Source organism: Silurus meridionalis, chromosome 15, assembly GCF_014805685.1.
Source record: "Silurus meridionalis isolate SWU-2019-XX chromosome 15, ASM1480568v1, whole genome shotgun sequence".
Classification (NCBI taxonomy): Eukaryota; Metazoa; Chordata; class Actinopteri; order Siluriformes; family Siluridae; genus Silurus; species Silurus meridionalis.
This window is the reverse complement of record NC_060898.1, coordinates 20,361,704-20,379,514: the sequence shown is the minus strand read 5'-3', so window position 1 is coordinate 20,379,514 and position 17,811 is coordinate 20,361,704. Positions and strand designations below refer to the sequence as shown.

The 17,811-nt window shown below is 37.9% G+C and overlaps 1 protein-coding gene across 4 annotated transcripts in view; it reads right to left on the bottom strand.

Annotated features, from left to right (window-relative positions):
* The window catches only part of tenm2b (teneurin transmembrane protein 2b), a 319,514-nt gene that overhangs the window by 14,345 nt on the left and 287,358 nt on the right, over positions 1 to 17,811 (bottom strand). For all 4 annotated transcript variants that reach the window (XM_046867732.1, XM_046867731.1, XM_046867734.1 and 1 more), the window contains 7 exons: positions 16,886 to 17,071; positions 13,353 to 13,499; positions 9,012 to 9,222; positions 6,213 to 6,332; positions 5,817 to 6,078; positions 2,781 to 3,048; positions 1,543 to 1,686 (listed from right to left, as the gene is read on the bottom strand). In XM_046867732.1, the coding sequence (XP_046723688.1) occupies positions 1,543 to 1,686; positions 2,781 to 3,048; positions 5,817 to 6,078; positions 6,213 to 6,332; positions 9,012 to 9,222; positions 13,353 to 13,499; positions 16,886 to 17,071 (1,338 nt within the window). The remainder of the gene's footprint in view (positions 1 to 1,542; positions 1,687 to 2,780; positions 3,049 to 5,816; positions 6,079 to 6,212; positions 6,333 to 9,011; positions 9,223 to 13,352; positions 13,500 to 16,885; positions 17,072 to 17,811) is intronic.

Here is a 17,811-nt window from a genome sequence, read left to right as displayed (position 1 = left end):
TCAAGGGCCCAGCAGTGGAAGCTTAGTGGTGCTGGGTTTTAAACTTGTGACCTTCCAATGCCTTAACCAATCATCCGAACCCATTTTCTAATCAGCAGATGATGTAAACATCTCAGATCATAACATTTCATTATCATTTACATCCTTTCCATAATCGGCATCGTCATACGTAACAGTTCTCAGCGTGCATGCTGCCGGATTCAGTATGCAGTTGTGAATAGCGTGTACGTCACATGCTGTCGCTTTAGATATATCACTCACGCTATAAACGAGATGTTAGGATTATGCCATTTTAATTACTCATCATGCAGATATTCATAGAGGATGAAACGTGCGGGAAAAAAAAACAGCAGCACCCTGATACATGCGTGCTTTTCACTCCTGATGCATCGTAAGCCATTTTTATAGATGAGATAAATGAGATAGATGAGATGAGCAACACTTTAAACGTTTGCGTCAATAGAATCAGGTTATACATTTGGTTGCTTAGTGATGTGTCATGCCAAGCAGATTTGTGCAAAGGTTTATTTAAGAGAGGGTGAGAGATGTCTGTCGTGGAAATTAATGATTAGCTGAGCTAAAACGTGATGATGTTAAACCCATTTGCAGCCAAGGGAGAAAAACCAACTGTGCTCTTTGGCAAGCTGTCATTTTCTCTCTTTTATAGCAATCCTAAGCAATCGTGGGCAAACTCTGCGCTCATGTATGAGAAAGAAGGCAGATAGCGTTTTTCTCTGGGCAGTGGTGGACAAAGTACACAAACCATGTACATGAGTAAAAGTAGAGATACAGAAGGTAAAATATGACTCCAGGAAAAGTAAAAGTGCTCCCTTTAAACTTTCACTTGAGTAAAAGTACAAAAGTATTTGCCTTGAAATTGACTTAATTATCCAAAGTACTATGATTTATTAAGGCTGTAATGTTCCTATTATCATTTTTATCACAAGATTCTTTGCTTAAATAACTCAGTGTATGTGAAAAGACTCTAATGTTACTCACAGCACACTGATCTATTAATTAAATGATTATTATTAAATCAAACACTGATATCTATTACAAATAATCATGAGCCCAGAACTTCTTAAAAAAAATAAAAAGAATCGCGTAAACGAGGCCACGGATGTTGTCGCAAGTTAAAGTCGTGATTTTCTTCCATCATTTATTCTTCTCTAAATGTTCTGCTTGCTGTTGAACTGAACTGCTGCATATCTGATCAGTTTTTATCCGCTCATAAATAAAAAGGAACAACTGATTTCGCAAAAAAAAAGCTACTTAAGTACAATAACGAATTACATTTGTAATTCATTCAAGTCACACACAGATTTGGTCTTCACCTACAGATCTACAATCACCTTCCTGATACACAGGACTGTAAATGCTGTGTTTTGCTTAAACCCAGAGCACAAAGTTAACAGCGCTCCATACAAGCTTGTCGCATTGTCGAGTAAGACATGTCTACTCCATTTCTACTCATGGCTGCGAATAATGTTTTTGTCCGGAGATCTTTTATAGGTGAAATTGTATGCGTGTGTATTGGCTCACCATGGCGACTATTGAGTGTGTGATGTTTGTCCAGTGACCAGCCACCCAGGCTTGATGGGGTGAGCTCATAACCCTGCAGTACTGCTGTTCTCTTCTCCCACAGGATCTGAGTAGGACATGTCTCATACTCGTATCCAACAGACACTAGAGAAAGAGAGAGAGAGATAGAGAGAGAGAAAAAGAAAGAGAGAGAGGAGACATACAGAGAAAGAAATAAGTACACACATGAACACGCACACTTTATAGTTTAATTTCATTTCATTGCTGACCAGGGACTAGACAACTTATTGCTTCAACTAATTTGAAGAGAACAACATAGGTCCAGTAGGCCTTATTAGATGAGTGTAAGGGAGTCTCCATATTAAGTGATGTGTGGTTAAGGGAATTACACTGGTTGAGTCACTATAGTTACAATCCGACTGTCAATCTACAGCAAGAAAATGCTTACTGTTTGGACTGTTTCACTTTTTTGTTTTCAATATATACAGATTTTAATTTGGTATCGTTTATGTTTGCATGCATTTTCACAAGAATTGTTTATTTAGGGTTTAGGGTTATGATTTGATCAAGATATTTTCATATTGTGTAAAAAAAGTATTGTATAATAAAAAATATTAAAGACTAAGTTACAAAATATGGGGCTTAGTCCAACAAACATACATAAAATACATAAAATTCTATTGTCCCGATGTTTACATTTACAGCTGTTATCCTATGCCCTTTTTCATACAACTGAGCAAATGTCAGTTAACAGAAGCTTAATATCAGAACCACTGAACCAGCTTGCTTTTATTCATACTGTCCCCAAAAACCTAATGCGAACAAGCAACTTTCTGCCTTTATTCTGGAAATCACTACCTAATAAACTCTTCACTGGGCTTTTCCGACTTGTAGAAGAAGCGTGTGAACTTGATGCTGATCTACAGCTTAAGTAAAGCCTTTATAAAAGGAATGGTTTGAAATGTAGTTGCTTTTGTGTGAAATCCTTCCTCAGTGCATTTTCTTCAGAAGGCAATTTCAAAGCTACATATGCATTTGCGGCATTTATGCCATCATAACATGGCCAGCTCAAACAATTATGTTATTAGAAACCAAAACTCAGGAGTAGACTGTCAGACAAACTCATCAGGGATCAGTTATCTGGACCAAATTCATGCTAGAAAAACAAATATAACGGTTTTTTTTGTTTAAATGCTATTAGATCTGGAAGAATAAGATGACACTCTAGTAGGACTCACCCACAGCCTCAGCCAGGCCATACACTCTTTGTCTGTAGGCATCTGTCTTGTCCCAGATGTATGTGTAGGCCAGGTTTGGTGAGGCATGGAACCACTTCTGGAACAAATGTCCCTCCATGGCCACTGTCAGATGCACCTTGGCCAGGCTCACGGGCACCAGGGCGGTGGTCATGGTCACTTTAAGCATTGCATGATATCCCGATGTCCTAGAGCTCAGATAGCACAGGTTCAGACTGGTGCCTGGGATCTCCACTTGTTCATGAAGAACCTAAGAAGAGAGAGAGAGATTTTTAAAAAAACACCATCTATATCCTACTAATATAGCCCTTATTCATATAATACCTTAAATATGGTAAAGAAATAAAGAATATTGTGCAGTGCTACAAAGCAGGAAAAAAAATATTACACAAAGGCAGAGAAGGTTACAGGTGATTAAAGAGACGCTCCAGGGAACTGCTGCTCTTTTACACTGCTATGAGTCATTGTTGTCTTAGTTTTTACCAAGCTACTGCATATTATTGTCCTTCAGGCAAACTGTTTTAAAGCCCCAGGCTCCACTCATTATTTTATTTTCAGGTTTCATTTAAAATTCAGTTTCCATTTGGTTAGAGATTTTTTTTTTTGTCTGGTTTTACTGACTTTACTGAAAAATTAAGATTTTGTTTTGCTGTGGAACAAGCAAAACATATTGAATGTATAAGAATAGAATAGCCTTGCTCAAGGGACCAAGAGTGACAGCTTGGCGATACCAGGGCTTGAACCCCCAACCTTCCGATCAGTAACCTAGCGCCTTAACCACTGAGCTACCACAAAGAGACAACACGTTAGATTTTATAGTGCACATATGCCCAATGCTTGTCAATACCTATTCTTTCCAGGTAAATAAAAAAATGACTAAACCAACATGGCGGCCATTCCGTACTTCAACACCACACAATTCCATTTGGACTGCAGATAACTGGAAACAACTTCACCATACAACAAGACAATGAACCGAAGCTCTGTAACAGTTGTTTAGAGAACAAACAGTCAGCTGGAGTGTTAGCCATCATGGAACAATCTGCCCAGTCACTGCACCAAAATTCTAATAACATGCTCTGGGAAGAAGTGGATCTCAAGGTCAGAAACAATGTTCTAGTAGTTGACAGTAATGAAGTAAATTTAATTCGTTAATGTACTTTTCATGTAATTACTGAAGTATTTCCATTTGGGGAGAGTCTTCACTACATTTTAAAGTCAAATATCAGACTTTTTACTCAAATACGTTTTACGAAATTATTTGTTTCTTCTTATTTATGAGTGGGTAAACATTTTACTGGTCAAACACACCTAACCCTAACCCACCAATCAGGGTCGAGCGCACGCTTGCGGGTCTTTTTTTACATAAACTGAGTTAAGACTTTTCACAAAAATGATAATAGGAACATTATAGTTATAATAACGTTATAATAAATCATAGTACTTTGGATACTTAAGTACATTTGAAGGCAAACACATTTGTACTTTTATTTAAGTGAAAGTTTAAAGGAAGCACTTTTACTTTTACTGAAGTCGCATTTGACCTTTACTCTCTACTTTAACTCAAGTACATGATTTGTGTACTCTGTCCACCACTGGAATACTAGTTAAGAACATTTTGGCAAGTTTTACAACAGGAATGAAAGTATTTCAGCTGAATGTTTGAACTGTCTGCATGCCAAGAGTGTGCAAAGTTGTTATTCATGCTAAGGGAGTATTTGTGATTGAAACTAATATGTAACATATGAAATGTATATGTTTATAAGTACAGTGGAACCCGGTTATGTTGATGTCCTAGGGGGTCGCCAAAAAGCATCGAGATAACCGATGATTGAGATAAACGAAAATCAAAATGGCGGCAATATATTAACGTGCTTGAAATGTTTTTATGTACATGATGTGCGTTAATAAATGAGAATGTGCATGCACGTGTTTTTGAAGGGTTTTTTTACACAACAGTGTTGCCGCGATTTGTTTGATGAAGGCATGCTATAAAAATACATACAGTACATGTTTATCTGTCAGGAATCCACCTGCCACGCCCCCTTCGGCCCCCTTCAGCGTGTCAGGTGCTTTTTCGGCCGCTTTCTCTGAAGCTCCCGGCTTCAATCGCGCACATATGCTGCTCGTTTATCATCATCACCAGCTCCTATTTAAACTTCCACACTCTCACTGTCCGTTATTGTTGGTATATGTTGGTTCACGGCGGTCGTTGTTATCGCGCATGCGTATCCCGGTACGTGCCTTTCCACCGGCACTCTCTCACCGGCTGCTCTTTTCTTCCCAAAGCGCACCGCGGATTCCCCACCAATCCTGCCGGTGTTCGTTCTATGCTTTTGCTGCTCATCCCAAGTTCCGCGCCGCCAAGCGCGGCTTTCGCCTCCCGTTCATCGCATAACATTTAACAACAAAAGGCATATGTGCACTAACTAACAGCAGAGATTCACCAGTATACAATACAACACCTGTAGCAGCTGTAAGACTTGATTTTTCCGCCACTTCCGCGAGTTCTTCTGCGGCTGCACCGAGATAACCGACGTTAAATGGAAAATTTTCCCCCCTTGTGCTCAAGATATTAGGGTTCGGCGACACAAAAGAATCGACATAACTGATAAAAAATGCTAAGACAAAGCGAGAATTTGGCGGTTCCACTTCAAAAACGTCGACTTAATAGGGTTGTCGAGATAACCGAGGTCGAGATAAGCGGGTTCCACTGTATATACAATTTATTACCTAGTTTGTTGCATATAAAGAAAATGAACATGCATGTGTCTCAAAAAATGATGAAAAACATAGTGTTTCACAAATGTCTGAAAGTCACAGTCAAATCTTTTGTAGCTATATCTACATCTGTATCCATAAACATAAAAATGTAATGTAATAGATGATTAATTAATAATCATATGTTTAATAACTATAATTGTGATCAGCTTGAATTCCACACAATGACCATGCTGTTCCTAAATAGCCTTCTTCACTGCTAGTACTAAGATATGTAAAGCAAGTCTGTGTGTATACCTGGCTTTCTGGTATAATGTGCTTTTCTGTAGGATTAGAGCTGAAGAAAGAGGACAGAGGGGAGGCCACGAGCACAGGATCAGGTATGACGAAGCTGCTCAGATCACAGCTTGGGATGACGATGTCCTGCGTCTTCATGACCAGAGTGTCCATGGCGTAGAAGCGGTTCCATGGTAGCCACACGGTGCGCTCCTGTTTCAGAAAGGGTGCTCGCTCGAAGCGCAGGGTCAGAGATGCGCCGCCGTTAGCCACCAGGTCAAACCTGAACACACGGGGAAAAGAAATGCATTTCTTCATCTGTGCATGAACAAAATATATCCTGTATGACATGAATCCACTCTACGCCAGTTTTTATATACAGTTTGAACGATGCGACTGATAAGTATGAACACTTACATGCCATCCTGACGAGTCATGGTGTAACCGTAATGTGGGTAGTTCACAAAACTCACGTTGACGCCCACCAGAGGAGTCCCGTCAGATGTCAAGACCTGGCCACGAATCAGAGACGCCAGGCTACGTATACCATCGCCGAGACAAAAACAAAGAAAAAAGGAATCTTTATCAGCTACATGTTTACTACTTACTAAAGGACTAGAGTTTGAATCCTGAAACTGGAAAGCCACCAGTCTCATATAATAGTAAGTCACAATGGATCAAATTCTGTGGTATAAATTGCATGGGTAAGCTCATGTGACTCGTTTCTCTTTCAAACATACGAAAGACATCAGTTTTTATTAATTTAGACAATAGAAAAACCTTTATTTGTCACATATACATTACAGCACAGTGAAATACTTTCTTCGCATATCCCAGCTTGCTCAGAGCGCAGGGTCAGAGAGTGCAGGGTCAGCCATGATACACATGAGCACAGAGGGTTAAGGGCCTTGCTTAAGGGCCCAAGAGTGGCACCTCAAACCCCCGAAACCCCGCCCTTTCCACCGGTAACCTTAACGGATAACCCGGATTATTTTGGATTTTTGTGGAAAGTCGAACTAAAAAGAGACAGAATGCTATGAAGAAGCAAGGCTGGGGCTGATTTCTTTCAAGCTCAGACTGTAGAGTCATGCAGCCTTTCATTAACAGCCTTTCAAGTAAACATATTTGATTTCAATTACGGCTAATATTTTCTTTCCATGTTGCATTTCTTTTTTTGTGAGTAAAACAGTTTGTGATTCTTATTATGCCAGAAATAAATACCTCTAGATAGTGCTTTTCACACCCTATAAAGCTCCTGTAAATAGACTTCAGCAGACAATAAAATAATTAGAAGTAGAAATAGAGAGGAGTAAAGAATAGGAGAAAACTCGGTAGAAGAATGCAAATCCCTTAGGGACTTCCGAATTTTGAGAGAATCCTTCTGTCTTTTGACTGAATGGAAGGAAGATTTTAGACTGTAAGACTTACTAGCCAGTTGCTTTATTTGTACAAATTTGACCCTAAAAAACCTTTTTAATCAAAGAAAACACGTTGAAAACATACCAAGCTAAGTTCAAATATATAATGCAAGAATAGTGATCATCGAACATTGAATCGCATTGGTAGTGGTAGTTCAGTACCATAAGGTGTCAGATTCTTAACTAGAAGGTTGTGAGTTCAAATCCTAGCACCACCATGCTGCCACTGCTGGGCCTTCAGACATGGACCCTTAACCCTCACTGCAAATCACTCTGGACAAGGCTTTCTACAAAAGTTTTGTAAATGTGAATGAACATTTACCTATTTTAATCACTAGAAAATAAACCTATTTAAAAGCTAAAATAAAAAAAATCTTTAAAAAAGTCTTAAAAGAAGATTGACCGTTAAATACTGTTTATGATTGACCACAGAAAAAAAGCATGATTGGTTTTATCAGAACAACAAGGACGGTGAACAATCTAATGAGATATTAAGGATCCCGTCTGTATCTGTACAGCCCTGGATAGCATTTTTCAGCTGCTCATTGGTGGATATTTGAATGTAAAACTGTTCAATTGTAGTCCAAAGCCATCTTTATGGTTTGTAAGTGAAACCATCTACACTAACCTTAAGTATCTTTAGGCTGTTCATGTGAAAAAGGTGTCTTGTAGATGTAAAACAAGATTTTAAAATCACACACAGCCAAAGTAGATGCTAATATGATAAGTAATGAGAGCTCTATTTCTTGACTGTTAGAATCCTGGCTGCCACATTGTGAACCAATTATCGGCTGGAGAGTGGAGTTTAATGTTGACCAGCGACATTATTATGAGTTTCAATTGAGTCGAGCTGTGATGGGTAAACAAAACTTCCCAGGTCTTTGCTCAAAATACATGTTGGAAATAAAAGAACACGGGCAAATTCAGGATTTTAGGATTATAGAGTGATTAATAAATCCAAATACGTCCAGATCAAAATCGAATTATCATGAATTGAAGTGATAATATTTAACTGAAGATATGCCAAAGCACTGGCGCTATTGCTTCAGCGTGCTTGCGTGTGCTTCTCTGAAGCAATAAAAGCATGCCAACTGCTCTCCCACTGTTCTTTGTTGCCCAAACGTTGAAAACATCCTGTGTGTGTGGACCCATCAAATTCATTTCACACTGCTAAAACGTGTCTGCACCACACAAAGCAATGGAAATGTATGTGATAAAAAATAAGCAAAAAAAACAGCAGTGCTATTTCTGCAATGTACCTGAAAGCTAGATTATCATAAAAACATGTTTGTATGTTCGGGATTCTGGAATATTAATATGATTGAAATCTGTTGAAGTGGAGCACTTTAGAATGAAGAAGACGGCAGGATTCGGTCACGGATTTGCTGTCGAAAGAGGAAAATAAAGAAGATAAAAGGAAATAGTAGCGTGTTGGTGAATCTCCAAGAGTGACTGGACTGTTTATTTTGTTTGTTTGTTTTTTAATTAGCCTCTGAGAATCTGTCATCTTGTTTGTGATGTGATGTTTTAGGTCCAACGGCTGACCTTGATTTCTTCATGGTCATGGTAAATTGTTGTCATTAGTGCCTGACTTGTGGGCGGGTGATGAAAGACAGTGTCCTGTTCTTTTTATTTCAGCGTAACTATGCTTTAAGACGCTTTAATCCCTCATGTCCAGACACTTAAGCTGCTGAAAAAATCATGTTATTCCACAACCCCTCTCAAATCAATATGAATACAGTTCTCATCTTTAACGATTGTGTGTTTATCGTACATAATAAAAAGAATGGTAAGTTACCTGGCATTGAAAGGGTTACTTCCTTGTATGATGTGAGTACTGTCTCTTCCCACCAGCACCTTGATTCGGTCAAAGAAAGAGCTGACTTGCTTCCCGGACGATTGGCTTTGCTGAATAATCTGAAGAGGGTCACGTGACCCACGACACAGCGGATTGCTCAGGCAAAGGCTCTGAGCGCAGCAGTCTGGATCCATGCAGTCAACCAAACCATCTTTAAGGAGGAAATACAACACATCTTAATGGTATGTTGCAAAAATAATACAAAGACAGATCCCAAATTATTAGCACCGATTGCAAATATGGAGGAAACATAATAGGAAACAGATTAATGTGTATAATCTCTCACCACTAAACACAAATCTTTTTATAAAGTTTTAGAGGGTTTTCAATAAGGTAACTGTTGTAACATTGGTGTCTCTATGCCGCTTTTTGAATGTTTCAACTTGTGACCAAAGACCATCCTTTCTTCCAATTTTTAACTGTTTAGTGTGTGGAAACTGGTGTCCACACTAGTGTCAGGTTCCTGTTCTTGGATGACAAGAGTGGAACCGACTATTAGTCTTCTGTCACATTATAATATCAAACCAAATGAAATGAAATGAACTTTTATTTCTCACATACACGTTCATTCATGTCTGTACAGAGTGTGACGTGTAGTGAAATGCTTTTTACGACTGTCTAACGTGATTGAAATAGAATATAAAGTAATACAATAAATACAAATACAAAGTATAAAAACTATAAAAGTATGAAAAAGTATAAAGTACAAGTATAAAAAAAAATATATGAATAAGAAAATGAATATATATATATATATATATATACAGTACAGACCAAAAGTTTGGACACACCTTCTCATTCAAAGAGTTTTCTTTATTTTCATGACTATGAAAATTGTAGAGTCACACTGAAGGCATCAAGGGCTATTTGACCAAGAAGGAGAGTGATGGGGTGCTGCGCCAATCCCAATCGAGATGGTTTAGGGGTGAGATGGACCACAGAGTGAAGGCAAAAGGGCCAACAAGTGCCAAGCATCTCTCGGGGAACTCCTTCAAGACTGTTGGAAGACCATTTCAGGTGACTACCTCTTGAAGCTCATCAAGAGAATGCCAAGAGTGTGCAAAGCAGTAATCAAAGCAAAAGGTGGCTACTTTGAAGAACCTAGAATATGACATTTTTCAGTTGTTTCACACTTTTTTGTTATGTATATAATTCCATATATAATTCCACATGTGTTAATTCATAGTTTTGATGCCTTCAGTGTGAATCTACAATTTTCATAGTCATGAAAATAAAGAAAACTCTTTGAATGAGAAGGTGTGTCCACACTTTTGGTCTGTACTGTATATTAGGGCTGTCAATTGATTCAAATATTTAATAACGATTAATCGCAACTTAATCACACATTTTTATCTGTTCTTAATGTTAATTTAATACTTTTTAATACTCTAATCAACATGTGCATGGACAAATATTGATGCTTTATGCAAATGTATGTTTATTATTAGTGAAACCACTTTCAACACAAAGCATGAAGACAAAATATTCTTGTAAATGTTTTAAAGTAATAATTATGTTTTAAATTCAGAAAATCATCAGGACCAAACAGTTCTTTTGCTATGTTTTGGACGGTTTTAATTGCAGGATGTGTGCACCATTTTGGGGCTTGAATTGAGACTTAATTTCAAGCTTGATTTGAGGGGCATCAAAAAAACAAATGTTTAGTGATTTTAAAAAAAATGTGGGTGGAGTTTATACATTTTTTTTATAGGACCTCGTGAATAAATGGGTATTGCGTTGAAGGTTTAAATTTCGCTTTTTTAATATTTTATTTATTTAGACTTTTAATAAAAACGGTTAACGCGTTATCAACTTGTTCAAAAATCTCTAATATATATAAACAAGAATTAGAAAGGAAGGGATGATGTGAGTTTTGAGACCAAGATACTTGTACAGAGTAGTTATCTTAGCTATTTAAGTTACCGTTTGTCAGCACAAACCAGACCAAATGATTTCTTCTGATAACTCACTATATGTTTTTTATTTTTTGTTGGTTCTGAAAATCCCAAAAAATTGTCACTTTCTGAAATGCTGTGCATAATATAGCACTTTTGGCCCCAAACCCTGCACCTGATTGGCTGATCAGGACTACAAGTGTTCCTATTAAAGTGGAAAGGTAACACCATTTTATCATTAAAGCTCACTGTATTGAGATTCCCTTTATTTAAGAGACTGCACTGCTTCAATGTGAAATAAAACAACCGAATAACACGATAATAAGTCTGCTAAATAAATCATAACTCAAATAAGAATATTTGCGTCTACGTCTGTAATTAGATCAGCAGACAGTCTTGAGAAGACGTCTATGCTTAATGATGATCTAGCTCAGATTTTCTCTTTCTGTCTGTCCTGGGCTCAGCCTCTTTTTCACACACTCTTCCTCTGTTCGTCTTTTTTAATCATTTCTATCAAATTTACATCAAAGACATAGAGAACATCACACACACAATCCGGAGGGGCTTCTCCTCTTTTATACCCTTTAATTCTCTCTCTCTCTCTCTCTCTCTCTCTCTCTCTGTCTAGCTCTCTCTCGCTCTGTATGTACGTACTCGTTTTAAGCACCATTCCCCAAACACACCAGTCCCATCTGTCTGTAACACGCAACAAACACTCAGTGCCAACGACTTTTTACTCGGCTTTGTACTTTCTGACTCAACTGTCTCTGATCTGCATGCTTTCTCTGAAGTAACTCCCCTGTAGCAGGAAAAAGCAAACGGAGAATGAGAAGAAAGGAAGCATGTGTGCTTGTGACTGAAAGAGAGAGAGCGAGAGACACACAGAATGAGGCAGACAGAGAAAGTGTGAAAGAAAGGAGAAATGTATTGAAGGACAAACTGTTTAATCTCTTCACGCAACCCAGGGGCTAAATTGTAGACAGGCTCAAGGGAGCTTCGGTTTCTGTGAATCTGTGAATGGCAATTAAAATTGAGCTCCCCTAGTATAATTTGATGGAAATGTAAATCAGAGCAAAGAGTAATGGTGCTAATAATAATGATGGGGATGTAAGGCATGCCCAAAAACCAGTTGAAATATCCAAAAACCAAAACAAGTTGAAATATAAAGACGTGGACAATATATAATAGTAAATTAAGCTGTTAAGACAGAAGTGGAATATATATATATATATATATATATATATATATATATATATATATATATATATATATATATATATATATATATATATATATAATTATGATTATTATTATTTTTTTATTATTAGTAGTATTATAATTTTTTTTATTATTATTAGTATTATAATTTTTGACACCCCTAAAAGATAATTTAAATGAATAAATGAATTGAAACAATACATTTTCCAAAAATTCATTTAAATGACAAATTAAATGATTAAATATCAGAACAAAATATGCAAAATTTGTCGTTTTTTCCCACCAATAAAGCCAGCATATAGACCGACTATGTTAAATCTGCCAAGGTATAAATGTCATGCTCAAAGTTACTTGGTATCGGCTCAGAATCCACCATAACCTTTACCAGAATCGATCTCATACTGAAGATGAGTGAATAAATACTTAATATTAGAACCAGTGAATAGATTACAAAATGGCTATAATGTAATATATAGATAACACAAACAATTTCATGGATGTTTAATAAACTATAATTGGATAAAAAAAGTGTCATTGTATACATAATTATTATGTTAATAAATGATCAAATAAAATGGTTGGTAGATCGCTGTGCTATAAAAGGACTTTGGAAAATATTTTTTTAAAAACATCTTTCTACAACAGGCAGCTCAGGTGCTTTATTACTTATATAATAAGCTTCTAACCTTCTCTTAATCTGAGTATAATGACACAAAGGACAGGAAAGGACTTTGATTCATCCAAACTGTTGATGGCAGTGCACTGGAGGTGGAATAGAGATGGGCAGTGTAATACGCTCTCTTGGGAAAGGTGAGCTGAAGCCATGCAATCACACAGATTTCATCCCATCTAAAGACGCAGCGGTGTGCTCCAGCTTCCCGAGTGCAACATTGTGCCTCATTCATAAAGGAGATTTTCAACAGGGTGCATTATGAGGTGAATTTTATGAGGAGTGCCTGTATTGATTTCATTGCTTCACGCTATTTTCTATATTACACACCTCATGTCTGCGGAATAAGTTTTCAATTTGACGTCTGGAATCCATGTCATGGCTGAATGCGTATGCTATAAAACCCTCATCGAATTCCTTCACAGGAACCTACCTCGCCGTATGATTCGAGCGTTTCTCCGGGTTACGTCTTAATTGTGGACTGGAATTGATTCTCACCTCCTTCATTGTCTTTGTTGTCGTTGCAGGAAATCTCCATGGCAACGCTGCAGCCTGTCCCCCGCCAGCCCGTGTGGCATTCACAGTGCCAGCTGTTCTGACCCATAATGCACTGGCCGTTACCGTTGCACAGGCCTGGACACCCATCTGTAGGAGACAAAGAGAGAGAGAGAGTGAGAGAGAGAGAGAGAGAGAGAGAGAGAGAGAGAGAGAGAGAGAGAGAGATCAGATTTTACATTTGATTTGATCGAGTTGTAGCACATTACATCTGGTGCCCTATAGACAATGCAGCAAACACATGAATTGTACAGAACATTAAATATTCTTTTGATATATTCATGAATGGTTTGCAAAACGCACAAAAATTAAAACGTATTAATATATATATAGAGATAAACTTCTCTTTAACATCACCAGGATTAGCCAATCAGATTTGTGCATTTTCACCTTTTCATTTTCACTACTTAACTCAGCTCATCTTAGCACTCTGAGCTCAGGGAAATTAATGTGGCAACCGGCAAAATACTGAACATTTACTGATAAAGCAAAAAAATAAAAAAAGATGAAATGTCATTCCCTCATTACTATCATGTTTGAATAATTTCCTGTGTAACTGTCACAAAGGAGCTATATGACCATAATATTAATAGATTGGTTGACGGTGCGTTAAATGATTAAAATAACAAATTGGTGCCATCACTGCTCCAACTGCTGTTTGGCACCCACCCAAGATGTGTGAGTGTGTTGCTCTTCTTAATTTAATTGTACAGATCACACAGTGATTTTATTTCAAATATTCTCTCATTTCCCCCCCAGGAAATTAATTCCTAATTACTGATGAATGTAAAAAGTGTAATACGAAAGACCTGTCACTTAAGAAACCTTTCTTTTTTAGATTCAGGAAATAATATACTACACCACATGATTCTGTACTATACTACATTGTACTATATTATACTAAACTAATCTCTAATATACCATCTTTAAACCAGGGGTGCACACACTTTTTCAGCATGCAAGCTACTTATAAAATGACCAAGTCAAAATTATCTACCTACTAAAAATGCATAAATAAATATCTATTTTTTTATGTCATGCGATCCCCACAATACCTCACAATGAACCGATAGATCACGATCGAAGTATTGGGCCCCCCCCTGCTATAAACTATACTATATTATATAATGCTAAACTAAACTCTACTATACTATACAACACTACTCTATATTATACTATATTAAACTATGCTATAGTATACTACACTGTGCTATACCTTCTCATGGCACCTGTTAGTGGGTGTAATTTATTAGGCAGCAAGTGAACATTTTGTTGAAAAGTTGATGTTTTAGAAGCAGGAAAAATGGGTAAACGTAAGAATTTGAGCGAGTTTCACAAGGGCCAAATATTGACTTCTAGACGACTGGGTCAGAGCATCTCCAAAACTGCAGCTCTTGTGGGATGTTCCTGGTCTGCATTAGTCAGAATCTATCAAAAGTGTTCCAAGGAAGAAACAGTGGTGAACCGGCGACAGGGTCACAAGTGGCTGAGGCTCACTGATGCATGTGGGGAGTGAAGGCTGGTCCGTGTGGTCCGATCCAACAGACGTTCTCCTGTAGCTCAAACTACTGAAGAAGTTAATGCTGTTAATGCTCGATGGGTCAGAACTGTTTTGGCAGCAAAAGGGGTCCAACACAATATTAGGCAGGTGTTCATAATGTTGAGCCTACTAAACTATACTATACTATACAACACTACACTACACTATACTACACTACACTACACTACACTACACTACACTACATAACACTATTTTATTGTATTGTATTGTATTGGATTGGATTTTAGGAGACTCTGTAATACTCCAAAGTATGCTTTATATGTTCGTATGTTCAGCTGATGTTGTGTCAGACACTTGAGATTTTTCCACCACAACCTTTACACACCATGTTTTCATTTAACTTTGTGCACAGAGTCATCGTCATGCAGAATCTAAACAACTCCAATGTCTTGTCACAGTTCGGGAAGGACCATTAAATTCGTGTGATGCCTGCTGTCCATAAATATTTGGCTGAACAGGGTATATGTATAATAAAAGAGCTATACGCTTTATATAATGCTGTAGATATAAACAGGTAAAGCCTTCATATTTCACCATTTGAAGCGTATTAGTAGGCGCTAGAGCACTTGAGATACTTGAGAATTTACTGTCTTTAAACATGTGAATAGCACACTCATATACACACACACACACACACACACACACACACACACACACACACACACACACACACACACACAGTGTTCAACCACAGAGCAGCCAATTAGTATTCCACCTGTGTTTCGCTGTTATTAGTATTCCAGCAAATTTACCCTGTAGTTGTACTGCAGAATCTTAACTAGACTAGCACAAGGTGTATTCTTTCTTCTTGTGTGCACACACACACACACACACACACACACACACACACACACACACACACACACACACACACACAAACAAGTGCTTACTTATGCAGTACACAAAATGAGCTATCTACACAAATCTGCCCTAATTCTGTGACATATGGTGGATTGTAACAACAGACCTTTATGAATTATAAATTATTTCATCATTATTGAGCAAAATTTTGTCATTAGCAAATGACTAAAAACCGAACTGATTTCTCAGCCCAGCTGCCTCCAAATCATAAGATATGAAGTAAACAGAGGTATAAAAGCCTCTTAAATGAATGATAAGGTGAAGTAGGTGTGGTCTGTGTATCTGTCAGTTCTAGTGAATGGGATGTGGCCTTTCTGTCTAGTCACAAAACAGAAGGCGTGGCCTCTGTATCTATCAGTCCCAGGGAATGGGCTGTGGCTTTTCTGTCAATGTCAGAGAAGAAGGTGTGGACCCTGTGTCTGCCAGATATAGTGGATGAGGCTTGGCCTTCCTGTCTGTCAGTCACAGTAAAGGAGGCGTGGCCTCTGTGCCTTTAAAACTGCCATGGCTTATGTGATTGCCAGACTTCGTGAAGAAGAAATGTATAATGTGACAGACAGTCGCAATTAAGAAGGTGTGGCCACAGTCTTTATCAGTCACAGTGATGAAAGCATGGGCATGGCCTCTGGGACAACAAGTCATGGTACAGCAAGACGTTTTTTTTCCCCCTTCTAGACCGTATCACAAAATTGCACTATAAATTATCCACTCTATTGAATAAAAACAATGTAATGAATAAAAAAAAATTGCTTGGCCATTCCTTTTAGAAGTGGAAAACAAGCAAGCTGCTTGTAGTCAGATGGTAATTATGATACATCTGCATGTTATGTCAAAGCTCTTGAGGCATTTATATCATTTTGCATGGCAGCTGACAGTGTTACAGACATTCGCATTCAATCCTCTGAGTGATGAATAAACTGTAGGCTGATAGATCACAACAGCTGTCGACATTATACGACTGCTGTTAGTGACACTGCGATGCCCTCAGAGTCTACACATGTGGTGCCTGTGTGTTTTCTGTGTGTCTTGTGTGTGTGTGCGTGTGTGCATTTACCAATGGTGCAGTGCTCGCCGTTCCAGCCCTGTTCGCACTGACACTTGCCATCTCTACAGGTGCCATGTTTCACACACAGCGGGTTACAGAGCCTCTGATCACATCCAGCACCTGCCCAGCCCTCTTCACAGTGACACACACCACCTACACACACACCATGACTCCCGCAGTCTGCAGAACACACCTCTGCACATGGTGGCAGCAAGAGAGAGAAAGAGGGGAAGATCAGAGAGAAACAAATAGAAAAAATACATCTCAGAAGAATTGAGGAAAGAGCAACAGATGGACAATAAATGGGGAAGGAAAGGAAGAGAAGAGAACTAAATGAGGAAAAAAAGGACAAAGAGATGTGGATAAAGTTATATACAGGAACAATAAAAAGAAGAGGGAAGAAGGAGGAATACAGAGGAAGAGGAAACAGGGTAGAGAAAAAGAGGAAACTTAATGCCACAAAAAAGAAATGAGAATAATAAAATGCAGAACTGCAGTAGAGAAGAAACCACAAGAAAACAGCAATAGAGAAATGAAAGAGAAAGAGGAAATAAAGGGAAGAGAAAACAAGAAAGGATGTGGAAAAGAATGAAAGAGAAAATAACAGAAAGTATTTTTTATTAGAGCAAAAGAAAGGAAAAGACTGAGAAAATGGAGGAAGAAAGGAAGAAAAACGAGGAAGGGATTAAGAAAAGGATGCAGCGAGAGACGAGGAAAGCTGAGCAAGAGGAACGGTAAGAAATGAGTAAAGAATTAAAGATATGCAAAGAGACATCATAATATGGAATTGACAAGAAAAGAGAAAGAAGGGAAAGAAGTCACATTGTTGAGTGGAAGAAAAAGAAAACAATAATATGAAAAATAAGAGGTTCTGAAAGAGAACAAAAGAGGAAAAGTAGACGCGAAGGAGGAGCACAATGCGGAAGAGAAGCGAA